The following is a 16809-nucleotide window of genomic DNA, read 5'->3' on the forward strand; positions in this document are numbered from 1 at the left end:
GTCGTATTCCAGTTAGCGTCAATCAGCCCTCCGAGTCAAAAAACCGTGCCTCACATAAACCCGCAATGGGGGACTCCCCCTTCAGCAGAGCCGCAGCTCGCTTCGGACGCAGCAAGAGTCCCTCCAACAGTCGTATTCCAGTTAGCGTCAATCAGCCCTCCGAGTCAAAAAACCGTGCCTCACATAAACCCGCAATGGGGGACTCCCCCTTCAGCAGAGCCGCAGCTCCCTTCGGATGCAGCGGGAGTCCCTCCAACAGTCGTGTCTCTTTGCCTTCTCAGCATCGGACTAGGGCTCCTCTTCCGGTGCAGCAGACCCACAGCTCCCTTCGGTCGCAGTGTGAACCCCCCATCTGAGTTATGTTGCATGCTCAACGATGGCCAGGGATCTCCCTCCCGATGGGGTACCGCCGCTGGCTCCCTTCGGTTGCATTAGGAGCCTTTCATCCGATGCGCCAAACCGCGGCTCGAATCTCATTGCCTATTTAGCATCTGACGGGGCTCTCCCTTATGGTGCAGCAGACCCACGGCTCCCTTCGGTCGCAGTGTGAACTCCCCCCATCCGAGTTATGTTGCATAATCGATGGCAGCCAGGGATCTCCCTCCCGATGGGGTACAGCCGCTGGCTCCCTTCAGTCGCAGTGAGAGCCCTCCATCAGATGCAACAAACCGCGCCTCGTACTCAGCCGCAAGAGGGACTCTCCCTTCCGGTGCATCATTTCTTCATATCCGGCATCGTGCTCCTCTCATAAGCGGCTCGGAGGGGTCGCCGGTAAGACGTTGTGAGCCGCAGCTCTCGTCGAACACTGCTCGAGCTTTCCCGGACGCTCTGCATTTTCTTGCCAACACGCATATTTTGGGGGGCAACTAAATTTAGCTCTCTGGCTGCTGTCCTATGGCTTTAAGCTTCTTTTAAGGGAGTTATTTGGGTTCGGGCTGTGCTCCGGGCCCGGACCCTTCCCCCAGGACAGCAAGCCAAAATATGCCTACTATTCGCCTTCAGATTAGATGTAAGGGTGAACTCGTGAAATGTGGTTTTATTAACAAAGTTCGGGAGAAGCACGATCAGATAATCCTCCAATTTGGCACAGGTGCATCTCGTTTAGCTAATCATCTTAAATAGCACACAAGCGTATATATATCCAGTCTTCCTACCTCCTGTTTTATTGGATCTTAGTGCTGCGTTTGACACAATTGACCACAGCATTCTTTTGCATAGACTTGAACACTTTGTTGGCATCAGTGGAAGTTCATTAGCATGGTGTAAATCATACTTAAATGACCGCCATCAGTTCGTAGCAGTGAATGAAGATGTATCATATCGATCACAAGTGCAGTATGGAGTACCTCAAGGCTCAGTACTAGGGCCGCTACTCTTCACGCTTTATATGTTACCCTTGGGAGATATCATCAGGAAACATGGTGTTAGCTTTCACTGTTATGCTGATGATACTCAGCTCTATATTTCCTCGCAGCCCGGTGAAACACACCAATTTGAAAAACTAATGGAATGCATAGTCGAAATAAAAAATTGGATGAGGAGTAATTTCTTACTGCTAAATTCAGAAAAAACAGAGGTGTTAATTATAGGGCCTAAAAACTCTGCTTGTAATAAACTAGAACACTGTCTAAGACTTGATGGTTGCTCTGTCAATTCTTCGTCATCAGTTAGGAACCTAGGTGTGCTACTTGATCGCAATCTTTCCTTAGAAAGCCACGTTTCTAGCATTTGTAAAACTGCATTTTTCCATCTCAAAAATATATCTAAATTACGGCCTATGCTCTCAATGTCGGGTACTGGTTTCATCTGGTCAGAGGAGAACTGACTCCCAACTGAGCCTGGTTTCTCCCAAGGTTTTTTTTCTCCATTCTGTCACCGATGGAGTTTCGGTTCCTTGCCGCTGTCACCTCTGGCTTGCTTAGTTGGGGTCACTTCATCTACAGCGATATCATTGACTTGATTGCAAATAAATGCACAGACACTATTTAAACTGAACAGAGATGACATCACTGAATTCAATGATGAACTGCCTTTAACTATAATTTTGCATTATTGACACACTGTTTTCCAAATTAATGTTGTTCAGTGCTTTGACGCAATGTATTTTGTTTAAAGCACTATATAAATAAAGGAGATTGATTGATTGATTGATATTCATCACATATGGAATCAAAAGCTTTTGATATCCGTTCTCCTGTCTGACCAAATATCCACTTTAACTGATACATGGTCTGCACTAACAAGAAGCACTTTTATTTTCTCTTTAGTCTCTGCAACAAGGGATTCTATCTTTGAAGTTATTGTCCTACGACAGGCAGGCTGGTACTTGGAGTCAGCCACAGACATGAAGTGTCAGAAATGTCCATTCTCAGTGATTGAAAGAGGCATGCTACATCCTATCACCAGGTCTCCTAGAATGGCATTTGTTATGGCTTTCTTTCTTGGACGATTAGCTGAATAGGCTTCCTGAGGACGAGACTGGAGGAACTGGGAAATTGCAGGCTGTGTAGCATCAGTACAGGTGTTTCTTGCCCTTTCATACTCTCCATATCTGTGAAACAGAAGCAAAAACAAGAATGGGATGTACCGTAAACATGATCTTGCTTAGCACCAAAATCCTCCAGACTTGGCCCTTCTACAATGATTCTTATTAGTGGACGACTCTACTTGTGCCTGATATTAAAAGTAATATCAGCGATGACGGGGTAACGTCACTTCCGCTGATGTTCAAACAAAATAGAGAGCTAGCTTGCTACTCCCTCCTCCCTCCCGTGCAACTGAAACTCTCCTAAACGCACGACACATCTTATTGGTCGGAACACTTTATTTTGGTTGGTTAACACTTGTTGGTAGCAATTGTTTTTGTGTACAGATCTCAGAGCCTAGGCTGCCTACAGAGCAGGGGCGGTTCTAAGGTCAGTGGATATTATTCAGGGCTTTAGCCCAAACTAAAATTGTTTATTTTTATTTAAAGGAATTAATTAATTATAAAAGCGATTTAAGGGAATAAAGAAAAAGAAAGAAAGGCTTATTGTATTAGTGAAATCATTTTAACTATTTGCAAATAATATTTTATTTTGAATTATGCATGCATTGTCCCTAAATTAATACAGGACATTATAGCATATGTTAAATTCAAAAAGGCAAAATGTAATAAATTAATAAAAATGTGAAATGTTTTTGTACTTATATTTTACCAGGCATCCGTTCACTTCTTTAATAATTTTGACAATGATGAGCTAGACTGCTGAACTTTCAATCTTCCTAACAACAAACAGAGCGTTGCATAGTCCTAATGGAGTGCATCTGACCCGCATCAAGAATATCAAATATTTTGCAATGAATCTCTTATTTGCATCTTAAGTTTATTGCTAATAATAATGACAAGTTTCTGAAAGTGTAGAACTCGGTGAACTCGCACAAAACACATCTTCAGCACAGCGACTTATTTGCACGTCTCTGATTGGCCAGTGCGTTCAACAGACATGTCTGAGATTAGCTACAATGCTCAATATAATATATATATAAAACTGTAATATGCACTTTTCATGATTAGGTAATCGTGCCAGCAGTAGTCTTATTCACATTTGTTTTTCTGATTAATTGTTTTGCTCTATGAGAAAGACAAGGTAACAAAATATTTGGGGCTTAAGCCCCTCTAGCCCAGCCCTAGTGCCGCCCCTGCAAAAAACGTGTTTTTTTTGACGGCTTGCTAGCGGATCGATAGGAAAGATTAGATGAATGTGATCATGTTTGGGCCTTTTTTGGCCTTGAACTCACTGATGCAACCTTTAATGGCTGCTTTAGCTATTATTACATTAGCTAACTATCAACTAACCAGATAACATTAACAAATTGACAAGCAGATGACGGAGGAAATTGGAGGTTGTCACCTGGCTGGCTGAGATTTGTATGTTGCATGTCTTGCAAAGCGCTGTTCTTCTTTTGCCATCTTGCAAAAAATTCTTGAAGCCAAAAGCAACGACCCTCAGTACCCCTCTGACTGACATGTCATATGACCAGTGTTGGGAACGTTACTTTAAAAAAGTAATTAGTTATAGTTCCTCACTACTTGTTCCAAAAAGTAACTGAGTTAGTAACTGAATTACTCTATAATAAAAGTAACTCGTTACCAGGGAAAGTAACTATTTGCGTTACTGAAAAAAAAATAAAATAAAAAAAAGTTGCTACATGTCAGAGAATTTATACTTTTTTTTTTTCACAACCGCTTATCTCGTCATTTACCCACCTGCTCACTCGCTGTGTGAGCCAGGGGTGCGTTCGGATTGCATAGTTTATTAAATAAATGCATAGTAACGCACCGCATTTAACGTTCAGTAACGTTAACGGCGTTGTAACGAAAGGAAAAGTAATTAGTTAGATTACCGCGTTACTGAAAAAATAACGTTGTTACCTAACGCCGTTCTTTTAAACTCTGTTATTCCAAACACTGCATATGACATGACATAATATGTGATCTAAGTGGGTTTGGTGTGCGTAAGGTAAGAGAGGACATGACTGATGATAATGTTGTGATCCAGTCATGACAACGCTATTCTCAGCCTGCGCTCCAGCTGAGTAATCAACTTTATTTTTTAAAATAATGTATATATTTTAGATTCAAACTGAAAACATGATGTGATTAACACTGAAGTCATTCAAGTCATTGTGTCTCAAGTCCCCATGTCTGGTAATAAGTACTTGTCACTGTAGGCATGTGTAACAATCTCAGAAGAAGAACAAGTGACTTTAGCCCCTTGTTCGTGCAAAATCTAAAATCTCGCCTAGGGCCCCACCAGAGCCTGGGCTGGCCCTGCATGCATACAATGACTAGTCATAATCACATTGTAGTTATCTTAATTATAATGAGTCAAAATTGCAGAATAGATCTGGAATTGGAATTTTGACTAGTCAAAACCAAATTATGACTAGTACAGCAAGGAGTATTTAATGCTAAATGTGGGGACATGACCATCTCGATGTTGAGATCGAGAGTGCTACTTAGGCTGGTGGCCAGGGTGATCTGAGGTGTGGTGTGGGCTTCCCAGCGAGCTGACAGCCATGCTTTATCAGGCAGCCGAGAGCATCGGTGCTCGAGAAGAGTGCTCCACCCAGTCCCCAACACTTGAGGCTGGATGATTGGATGATTCTAGGGGCTGCACACGCTGATCACTAGCGCCCCCCTCCGGTTTCTTTCTTCCTAGAGGTGCATCAGGAAGTTACCAGTTCATTTGAAGGTACCTTTAACTGCCTGAAGCTGTTCTGGTGCTACCTCCGCCTTCACTGCCCTCGATGGCGGGGAGGCCAAAGGGTATGCGAGGATACCCCCATTGGAGCACTCTGTTGTGATGCTCAGAGCACTTCCACCTGGCGTGGCGGTCCTAAGCTCCGGGCCTGGTTATGTGCTCAAAGTTCTCACCGCTCCTTTTAGAGATCAGGTGGTGAACTTGCAAGAGCTGCCCCTGGAGGAGGAAGACCCAGCCCTGGTGATGCTCTGTATAGTATGTGCCTCACTTACATAAACAGAACTCAGTGCTTTATGTCTGGAAGCTAGAGGACGCAGTGACTCATTCCCTGCACAGGGTACCATGGTTACATAAGTAACCCGAAATGCTCCCTTTCAAGGGACTTCAAACTGCGTCCTCTAGGGGTCGCTATGGGGAATCGTATACCCACACCACCATGCAGGATTTCAGAAAGTGCGCAGAGTCTTGAGTCCTCACTTACCACTTACAGTATGGGGATTTTAGTAAGTGTGCAAAGTGCTCAACAGTTTGAATGAGAGATGAAGTTTACATCTTTATTATTTCTGTTTTAACGTTTTCCTACATTATTTATATTAAAATATGTTATCTAGGCAATAACCCAGTTTAATATTTGACTAATTTACTGAGGTGGCATCGTTGTTAACTTACAAAAATGATGATAATTTGGTGGATAATTTACATTTTTTCATTAATAAAAGGTAGTGTATTCTGATGTAAAATTAACGGTCACCTGAGGCACTCAACCATCTTATTATCTAAGCTCAAAACGCTGCTTGAGCAAGTGTCAAGATACTAAAAGTAATAAATGCATAATTATGAACGTTTATGTGTGTTTATTTTTGTTCTCAGTACGATATTTTAATAGCAATTAATGATTATGAACATAAAAGCATTACAAAAAAAATAAAATTATAATTATATACCATCGATGAAACCACAAAGCTGACGCAGGAGGTATGTATAACTGCAATATAAAGTAATTTTGAGTTTTATTGTTATTAGTATTATTTTCTAAAATTAGGTACATGTAATATAAAAGTACACATGGCAATGTTTTTGCAACAGCTCCAAGTCTCACGCGCAGTGTAGGCTATACGTCACTGTCCGAATCCGTTCACTTATTTATTTGTTCACTCCTTCCTGATATAGTGAACTTAACTGCCGTACACTATATAGGGATTAGTGAATGAGTGAATTCCCGTCCCTTGAGTTGTGATGTTAGACTTTTTTAAAACTGTTCCTGTGGTGTTGAGCTACTACAATACATTTTAATCCTATAATTTTATATTATAATTTATTTAAAGTGAATAAATTGTAATGAAAAATAAATAAAATAGTGGAAAGTGGAAGTGCATCTGTCAATTCTGTCATGAGCATACATCATCAATTACACATGTTCAGGGGAATAGGGCATTAATAATATACCATGTAAGGTGCTATGTGCTAGAAATGGGTAAACCACTATCAGTGAGTCTGCCTGTGGGGTGTCCCACATTGTCCCTCAGAAACATACCCCTTGTCCCCCCTTGGGCTTATTAGCAGGTGGTCACCCTAACTGCAGGTCGAGCACCCGGATTCTGAATCCAGCCAAGGGGGGTACTCGCAGAATACCTACCTTAGAAAGGACAGAAACCCACACGTCCCGGAAAACCACTGCAAAGAAATTTCAGTGAAAGATTATACACACATAACCATCCTGCACTATGACTAAAAAATTATTAAGAAAGCGAAAAACATCATCCCTGACCCCTATGACCCAGCACATTACTTGTTCATTCTACTGCCCTCAGGGAAGAGGTACAGAAGCATCATCATGAGAACATCACATTTCAGAGATAGTACCTACCCCCAAGCCATACGTTATTTAAACATGGTCTGAGGTTAGAGCATTGACTGCTTATATTAAATTAAGTTCATGAACTAGTTGGATGTTTTCCACTCCACCAGTCACTTTTACTTACCCCAATTTCAACTTCTGTGCTTTGTAAATATATTTGCATTGTGTCTTTTGGACTAAGCACTTATGGACTGGTTCAGAACTCGCTGACATAATTAATGTGCACACAATATGTGTTATTCATGTCTGTGTATTGGTTGTTTTGGGAGGTATGATTTGGAATGTGTTATGTCAGTGTATTGTATTAAGTTGTATTAATTGTATTAATTGTAATACAAAATGAATAATGCAACAAAGACAAATTCCTATCAACTTTAAGGTTGAAATGGCTAAATAAATGTTTGAACTTGAACTTATATATATCTAGAAAGGATCATACTCACCCACCATTTTATTATTATTGTTCCTTTATTTAACCAGGGGAAATCATATTCCGACTATAGTCTCTTTTTCAAATGGTCCCTGGCCAAGAAAGGCAGCACTTAAAAATGTAAATAAGAAAAGAGAAATAAAAAGGAGAAACCTCATCTACAACAAACAGAACACACCAACTTACATAATAACATATGAGCATCACATAAACCATACCACTACATCTTACAAGGACAAAAGTCAAATACAAGAACACACAAAATATAACACAATAAACAAAACATACTACAGCCAGTATGACAGCTACAGCATGGTTCCTGCGCTAGAGGCAAAGAAACCTCCAGTCCAGAGCATCAGTAAACATCATAGGTTCAGCATAGGAAACTAATGCAGAAAGTCCCTCCCTAACCTCAGTCAGGTGGAGAGCTGATGGTTATAGGGGAACTAGGAAGGGGAAGATAAGGCAGATGTTAAACCCCTGAAGGAAATGAGTAGATACTTAAGTATCACTCTAATGAAAGCGCTGACGCCTTGTCTGGATCACGTCCCTTAGGTCTTTGACCCGCGATTCATCATACACCTACCCTTCTCTATGTGAATATGTGAAAAATGCTTAACGTGGATTAACATATATACAGACATTAAGGTGGGCCCTAAATGTGAATGCAACACAAAACAGCAATGGTTAAGCATTTTTTCTATAGGAAAATGCTTAACGTGCAACTTTGGGTGGTGTATTTAAACTCTGAGCTCTAATGCTTGCCTGTATGCATAATCGATAATTGCATCCTGAATTTTTCATTGTACTTTAAGCCACATTAAGCTTTTTTTCATGTTCACATGTTCTGCAAGAAGCGGTGTGGGATGCTGAAGCATAGATGTGTATCTTCATAAAATGCGTGTGATTTTTGTTGTAATTTGACCAACAGATGTAGCTAGTGTGCCGTCACTCTTGTGTTGTGCATGTGTCCAGTAAGTCTTTTCTTCTGTGTGTGTGGATTAAGTAATTATTTTGAGAAAGTTTATTATTATTACGAGGTTTTAAGTCATAATGAGAAACTTTCTTGAAATATTGTATTATTTTCTCATAATAATTACTTATTTCTTCGAAATAATGAGAAACGTTCTCAAAATAATTACTTATTTTCTCATAAAGGAGAAAAGTGCAGGTGTTGTGCACACATGCCTGCCCCAGATATCTGCTCACCCTAGGACTGCCCCCGAATTTACAAACCGAATTCCGGAAATGTTTTTTGTTTTTGTTTTTTTTTTAATAAAATGAAACTAAAAGATTTTCAAATGACATGAGCCAATATTTTATTCACAATAGTACATGGAGAACATAACAAATGTTTAAATGGAGAATTTTACACTTTTATCCACTAAATGAGCTCATTTCAAATGTGATGCCTTCTACAGGTCTCAAAAAAGTTGGCAAGGGTGTAACGAAGGGCCAAAAAAGCAAGATATTTTTGCAAATTATTTTGGCTGCACAATCAGCTGCTTTATTTAGGCTACTATTTACTGCAGTTAAATTACTGTTATTCTTTTCTTATGTACCTATAGCAGCTAATCACTCAGAAGTCTTGCTAATACACAGAAATAGCTTACTCCCATGTTGGCAACAGCAAATGATCGTTATGGAAACACTATGTGTCCAGCCTCCAGTATGAGGCTGATCAAGTGAAGATTTTGTCGGATCATAAATGAAGAGACAGGGTGGAGATTGTATTATTAATGGCGCTTCTATTGTCAAGTGACAGATGAGAAGTGGCAAAGAACAAAGAATTCATAACTACGTACATCTCCCTCTCTGTAAGCTCAACCATTGGAGTACATACCATTTCCCGGTGCACCATAAATCAATTTTTAACAGCCTCATAGGAAACAACATCCTTTTTTCGATTCAGTTTTTCTCTTCTTCAGTAGATCGTCTGCTATGTGCACAATCTGTGTGAGAGCCCTCAGGATCAGCACATCCATGTCATTTTGAGTATCGATCTCCTCATGGTAGTTCTTCACAGGGAAGATGTGGCTCACAGGGACACCGACTAAATTACAGCACTCCTGCATCTGAAGAATGAAGAACAGAGGCTGAACACTTCTGGGGGTTGTGATAAATGAAGCAGAATAAGCTCTATCTGTGTTTGTGACATGTTAGAAATGGATCTGTGTGTGTCAGTGGAAAGGGTGACTTCAATTATTAAAACTGAAAACTTTTTTTTCCAAGCCATACTAATAATTTGCAGCAAGTCACTTAATTAATTTATTATTATCATTATTATGTTGTAAAGCCCTAGAATGTTAAACAAAACTGGAAACTGTCCCAGAGGACTGACCACATTCTGGGTTGCACTTTATTTTACAGTACGTGTACTTACATGTAGTTATAGTGTACTTACGGTGTATTTATCTAAGAAAGTTCTGGTAATACAAGGTAACTACATGGGTTAGGGTTAGGTTTAGGGGTAGGTTCAGGGTTAGTACCTAGTTATTACATAGTTATTGTAATTACTATAATAAGTACATAGTATGTACATGAGGAACAGGACTGTAAAATACATTCTGTATCTGAGAACAGTAATAGTATTACCTTTTGTTTTATCTTCTTGCTAGTGTAGATTTTTCTCAGATCGTCTCGGACTAGTGGGCATGCTTCATCCACCCTCGTCATGATGACTGCCTGAGGAATTTCTGTTGAATGCGAACATAAATGTAAATATTTATTTATTGCGTTATGTTCCTTAAAGTCTTCATACATTCTACATCATTTTTGCGGCATTAGGAAAGTTTCAAAAACTTTGAATGAATCTATGAATGAAAATTAATAATGAGTCATGCATTTATCATGTGGAGATTTGATCAGATTATTAAAATGTATTGCTGTAACACTCACCCAGTTCGCTGGCCTTCTGTCTAATATATTTAATCTTTTTGAAGACTTCATCATTCATCATCGATACCTTGTCAGCTGCGATGACGTAGACCAGGCAGTGTGTCAGATCCTCAGACTTGCTTGCTTTACTTCTGTAGCCCTTCTTTTTAGCAGAATCAGTTGGATTGAACTAAGTGTAAGAGAAAAACCGAGATGAGAGGAAAGAGGTCATAAATCTTGTCTCCTCAGATCAAGGATAAAAGAGGAAAGGCACTACTTTATAATTCTGCGATGTCAATGAATTTTTTTAATCAAATGTAAACAATTTCCCAAAGCCACTTTAAATCTGAGTAAACGAATAAGCAAAATGTTTCCTCCTCACATCGTATCCTTCCTTCAAGAGACCCTTAAGGGCTTTGACAATGTCTTCTGGATCGGCACCCTCTGAATCTCCAGATTCTAAGCCCATCATGTCATTGAAGACAAAAGGCAGAAGTGATTGTCCATTTCCCATGTAATATGTTCTGTACTGTAGAAAAATGCAGAAATATGACTTTAAATGAACAACATTCAAATGTTTGTGACATGGACACATGCAAAAGCAACCAGCACATAAAACAAGCCATCTGTGCGGTTTCATGTGGAGGACTACTTTTGCTTGTGTAGTAATACAGGGACTTGTTGGCATAAATCCAGATGCACACTTCAGTAGTTCATCAATTTAAAAAAATGCAACACATGTACACCCGGTTTCACAGACGAGGCTTAAGGCTAGACCCAACTGAAAATATCTTCAAATATGTCAGTGCCATTGTTCTGTCTCAAGGTGCACACCTGTGATGTTTTCTTCTAAGGCATTTTTATAAACGCTGCTTAAATACCTTGATTTAACTAAGGCCTAGTCCAGGCTTAATCTAAGCCCCGTCTGTGACACTGGGCTGTAATGTTGTCATGTCTTTGTATTTTCTTTTTTTTATTTTTATTAAAGTGTGACAGTAGTATCATACAATTGTGCTGCCTTAATAGGTTCATTTCAAATGTTGTTGTGGAGTGTGTAGTTCACAGTATGTAATTTAGTAAGCTATTTTATTTTAAATGAAAACATATGGGTTCATGTACTCACTGTTTTTGTAAAACTTGTACCAGACACACAATCAGCAAGGGCTTCTGTTGTGATTTGTCCTTGAAAAACACTATTGACTGAGTTGATGAAGCTGGACTTTCCTGCTCCCACTTGTCCAGCTAGCAAGATCCTGACGTACTTAACCTTTGAATCGCTCAGCGTGAGCTCCCTGAGGTTCTTCTGCAAAAGTTCTCTGTTTCTGTTGAAAGAGGGACTTTTTCACACATTTGCTTGTACGAGGTTATCATTTTTCTTTTTTAAAGAAGAAATCTGTTTCACTTACTCCCAGGGTGTTTCCCTCCATGGTTTATCAAATTCTGTAATAGAGATGAAAATAATTTATGATTATATGATTACTGACAAATAAAAGCTAAATATGAAATGGGAAATCTATTGTGTATTGGCTCAGAAAATCAAAGGTTTTGACAAAATTCAAAGGAATATTTCAAATGTTTTTTTTTTCTTCCGTGAAAATTATAGACTTACATTAGAAATTGGGCAATCTTAGAGTTCATAAAAGCATGTTACAGAACAGTACAGACCACAAATGGCGGCGTGTGATTAAACAGTGGCTTGGTGCTCTCAGTTTGTTGTTTTGTTTGTCAGTTCAGACATTGAACACTGTTATTCAATTTGGAAGAGCTGTACTTAATGGGAAACGATACCAACTTTATGCACACACAATGTGGACCTGTGAAGCTACTAACATCTTCTATAAGTGACACCAGAGGCGGAGAAGGGAGCTACATGCCAACCCACATAGAACAGCACTTTACTAGTCTCTTTCTTACAAAGAGTTATGGCTGAGGATTGTGTTGAGTGGCATGGATAGCTGTGTAATGATTGTCACAGAGACTTGGCTTAACAACAACATACCCGGTGAGGCTGTTGAACTGGAGGGCTGCTCCAGGGGCGTTTGTGATTGAAGCAGGAGACTTTAATCATGTAGAACTGAAATCTGTGTTTCCCAAAGTTTTTAAGTGCATCACCTTCCCGACCAGGGACAATAATATTCTGGACCAGGTCTATATCTTAAGAGCATATAAAGCTGCAGCATCTCTGCATCTTGGCATGTCAGACCACATCTCTCTGAAACTGATTCCAGCCTACAGACCTCTTTTCTGCCGATCAAAACCATCATTTAAAACCATACAAGTCTGGAGCATGGAGGATCTATGCTTCAGGACTGCTTTGCATGCACTGACTGGAGAGTGTTTAAGAGAACATGAATGCAGAGAAGTACACTTCATCTCTTCAGGCCTATTGATATTTTAGCAATATTTCTCATGCAAATTTTATTTTAAATGCTTTAAAGTCAGAATCAGAATTACCTATCACCGAACCCCCCCCCCCCCCCCCCCCAACAGCTTATACTACTGTTTAAGCCATTAATATAGTTCAGTTTCATATGTTTTAAGTTCATTTATAAAAATGTTTGGAGCATTTTTATTTCGTTTAAATATAGGTTTTTGTTTTTTAAAGTAATGACCAAGCAGTCAGTGTAAGTGAGCAGACCGTAGCCTGTTTGATCAATGTAGCCTTCTCAAATAATCACAACTTGCCTAAAATAAAATCAATAATATAGATAAATGTGAGCTGTATCCAATAGTTTGTGCGGAGAGTGGAATCTAAAGCACACTTTGCAGGACATGGAGGCGCAAACGAGATCACTTGCATTTCTTTTCAGTGGATACGTTGTGCTTTTATAAAATAAAGAAAACAAACATGATGCCCTTTCTGTCATCTCGTCTTGAACAGGAGCACTTCACAAATATGAACCGAAACTCAGCACATAGGCTACATGCCTCACAGACATGATAAATATATCTACAGAAAGCTTTAAATTAGTACTTAAAATAAAACAAATATAAAACAAAACTCTTTCACTATAATCATAATACCTAAAGATGCACTTCTCTCTAAAGGTGTGTCTGTGGAGATGGAGAGTCGGGATCTGTGACTTCATCCTTGCGACACCGATAAATAAATGTTTGATTGCTGAATATTGTACCCTAATGGAAGTAGCTGTTTAGTAGGATCATGATTTTGCAAACCATTGAATACCTAACACATAATATACTATAACATTTATGATTAACATTCAAATGATTAATTAGTCAGAAAACTGTTCAGGTGCCATCAGTCTTCTTATGAGTGACTTCATTAAATCAGTGTTGCTGATGAAGGGCCTTCGTTACCAAACACCAACTAAATTAGGATTGACATACTGTTAAACATTAAACTGCTGGTTACTTTAAAGCTAACCTTCACCTGGAAGATCACAGGGATATGTGAATATTTGATTTGACATTGTTTACTTAACCGAGTCAGTGTAATGGTGGAAGGATAGATCATATGGGCCAACTGATGGAAGGTTTGCCAAGAAATTTCATGCTCCCTTGTAAAAGTTTTTTTTTCATATGTTTCAAATTCAAAAGTACAGTAGTTTATTTTGATACATGTGTGGTTGCTGTATTTTGTCATTTATTTTGATACACTTAAAATGAAGGTATTTGGTATTTTATTTTAAAACACATTTTAATGTATCTTTGCTCAACCCTTGCAGCACATCTCAAAACAGTAAACAAACAAGCGTTTCCTAGCAACGACAACTGCGAATGAGACAAGAAATAAATAAACTTACGATCTGCTTTTAACTTCCCCTGATTAACTGCTGACAATAATTCATAATTCATTTTTCTGAAAATAACGGCATGCAGTTTTTTTATGATCCATGCATGTTTCACCATAGAGCTACATAAAAACCCAACGGGCATTGATGTGAAGCAGCATAAACAACTGTAGTTTCACTTTGTGCTTTCATTCATACCTTCATGAAACTTACACAGATTGTGTAAACTTCAGAAAATTCTCCCCATTAAAATGAGCCCAATATTACTTCTGTCAATTAGATCTAAAGATAATTAGTCATTGAGTTATAACACATAAAACCCTAAAACTTTCTCATGGATTTGTATGCTTCGATCGTGGAAAATAATACATCAATAATTTACAGCAGATTCTCAGAACTGAAATTAGTCAAAAATCAACAGCACACATGTTGGGGGTTATCACCAACAATACTTTTTCTCCTACTTTATTTCTTTTGTGAGATATTAAATTTCAAAAAGAATAGAAAAAAAATTCCCTCGACCATTTGTTTAAGCAAAAAAAAAAAAAAAAAAAAAAAAAAATATATATATATATATATATATATATATATATAATATATAAAATATATATAATATATATATAAATATATATTATATATAAAAATATATATATAATATATATATATATATATATTATATATATATTATATATATATATATATATATATATAAAATATATATATATAATATATAAAAAATAAAAAAAATATATATACCTTAAAATATATCATGAATCACAGCAATAAATATTTAGATTATTTTTGACAGCTGTTACAAAACATTAAACATTTTATTGATTAGCACAGTTAGCACTGATGTAAACACAATACAGCCATGCTAAAATTATGCTTACCTGTTGATTCTGATGCTCCCATTGTGATCTCCTTCTCAGTTAGCTTTTTTCTCCTTATGAATTTTGAAAGTAACACAGTAAACAGTAAAGTAAAAACAAAGATGGCTTTAGTACAATATCGAGTAATAACAAGACAGAGAGAATTGCTATTTAGTGTCTTCTCTTAGGGATGTGCAGGCACACTGTGACAGCATCTCTCATTTTAGCCTGTTTTATTATATAGGTCTGCCTTTCACTTTCACCTTGTTAATGTTTTTTATGACTAAGCAGCCTGTATCCTACTTAGTGTCATCCCATGACATAACACAAAAATCTGGACAGATTCTGCTGTAAAAGATGTAATGGATTGATATTAAAAGAGAATTTCAAGGCAAGATAAAAGATAGACAAACTCAAAACATTGCTTGCAAAATGGATCATCTGTGTGTTAAGATCATTCAAATTTTTTAAAATATAGATTTCACATTTTTCATACATTTGGCCTTTCTATGAAAGGTATGTTTTGTTTATATCAAATAACCATAAGAAATGTATATTCGTAACAAAATGTATTTTGAACAGGATTTTGAGTCTTTGAGTCTTTCAAAGACTCATTTGGGTTACTTAGTGAGACGTTTTCCAGCTTCTTTGTACAGGTTTCTTTCTGACTGGCAAAAAAAAAAAAAAAACTATATTTCCTGCACTGTGTAGACGCTTTGTTATAGCACAATGGAGTCTTACTGGCTGTTTGAAATAATAATAAATTATTAGTTTCATTTATATAGTGTTTTTCTTAGCACAAAATACGCTTTAAATTATGAAGGGGATCTCCTCATCCCCCACCAGTGTGCAGCATCAGTCTTCATGATGCGACGGCAGCCATAGTGTGCTTTCAGAGGCAGGACCGCATTAAGACAGTGTGTTGCCCCTGGGCATTATACCTCAAATGTCCAACTACAGTTTTTTCAGACTATAAGTCGCACCTAAGTTTAAGTCGCATCAGTCGAAAAATACGTCCTGACAAGGAAAAAAACATATATACGTCACACTGGACTTGCATTTATTTAGAACCAAGAACCAAGAGAAAACATAACCGTCTACAGGATCACTGAGCAGCATAGAGCGCCCTCTCGCGGCTGGAGACGGTAATGTTTTAACTTTAGCGAGAGTACAGTCAATCGCTTCTGTGTCATTGTCGTCCTGAGCTCATTTTTCACTCGTTTTAAAAAAAAACATTCGATCCCTGGAACATTTTGAACTGTAGCTATTTTTTGAATTGTAGTCTTTCTTTAACTTTCTTTTTGCAAAACCACTCAATTGACGTCTGTCCACTTTGATTCATTTTCTGTAGCCGTTAAAAAAATATACACATTTGCGCGTACTTGTTGTGGACCAACTCAACTCTGACAGGGACGGGGGGGACTGATAGCGGTCATGTAATCTTTATTTATTTATAATTTATTATTATTATTATTATTATTGTTAAGTTCGTTTTCATAAACGAGTTATGTATGGTCTTTTAAGAATTTCAAGTTAATAATAAAACAATTTACGAAAAATATTTTTAAAGCTTGTGTCATGTGGTGCCCCCCTAGTGGTTGTGAATGGTTGGTGCCCCTGGTCACTGGCCCAAGTGCCCTTATGGATAATCAGGTGTCCTGACATTTTATCCTACCTTGTCAGATTTTCCTACCCGGGTTTACTGCGCACGCGCACATCAATATCGCGTCCTTTGTCTCATGCTAAACAACGATATTTAATGTATCTGCAT

At 38.1% G+C, this 16809-nt stretch overlaps 1 protein-coding gene across 1 annotated transcript; it reads right to left on the reverse strand.

Annotated features, from left to right (window-relative positions):
- Positions 1 to 8697: 8697 nt before the first annotated feature.
- On the reverse strand, positions 8698 to 15244 carry LOC113037737 (interferon-induced protein 44-like). The gene is made up of 7 exons (XM_026195081.1): positions 15060 to 15244; positions 11818 to 11851; positions 11535 to 11733; positions 10794 to 10940; positions 10433 to 10601; positions 10130 to 10230; positions 8698 to 9609 (listed from the first exon to the last, which is right to left on the reverse strand). Exons 1-7 carry the CDS (start codon positions 15079 to 15081, stop codon positions 9415 to 9417), a joined length of 867 nt encoding a protein of 288 aa, XP_026050866.1. The 5' UTR covers positions 15082 to 15244; the 3' UTR covers positions 8698 to 9414.
- Positions 15245 to 16809: the final 1565 nt, after the last annotated feature.

The sequence above is a fragment of the Carassius auratus genome, chromosome 20 (assembly GCF_003368295.1).
Source record: "Carassius auratus strain Wakin chromosome 20, ASM336829v1, whole genome shotgun sequence".
Lineage (NCBI taxonomy): Eukaryota > Metazoa > Chordata > Actinopteri > Cypriniformes > Cyprinidae > Carassius > Carassius auratus.

Excerpts from the sequence above, each read along its gene's own strand:
- LOC113037737 (XM_026195081.1), bottom strand. The coding sequence starts at position 15,081 with ATGGGAGCATCAGAATCAACAG. Across the intron at positions 10,941-11,534 it reads GTACAAGTTTTACAAAAACA|TACAGAACATATTACATGGG; the intron begins GTGAGTACATGA and ends ATTTTTCTACAG. Across the intron at positions 10,231-10,432 it reads ACAGAAGGCCAGCGAACTGG|AAATTCCTCAGGCAGTCATC; the intron begins GTGAGTGTTACA and ends CGCATTCAACAG.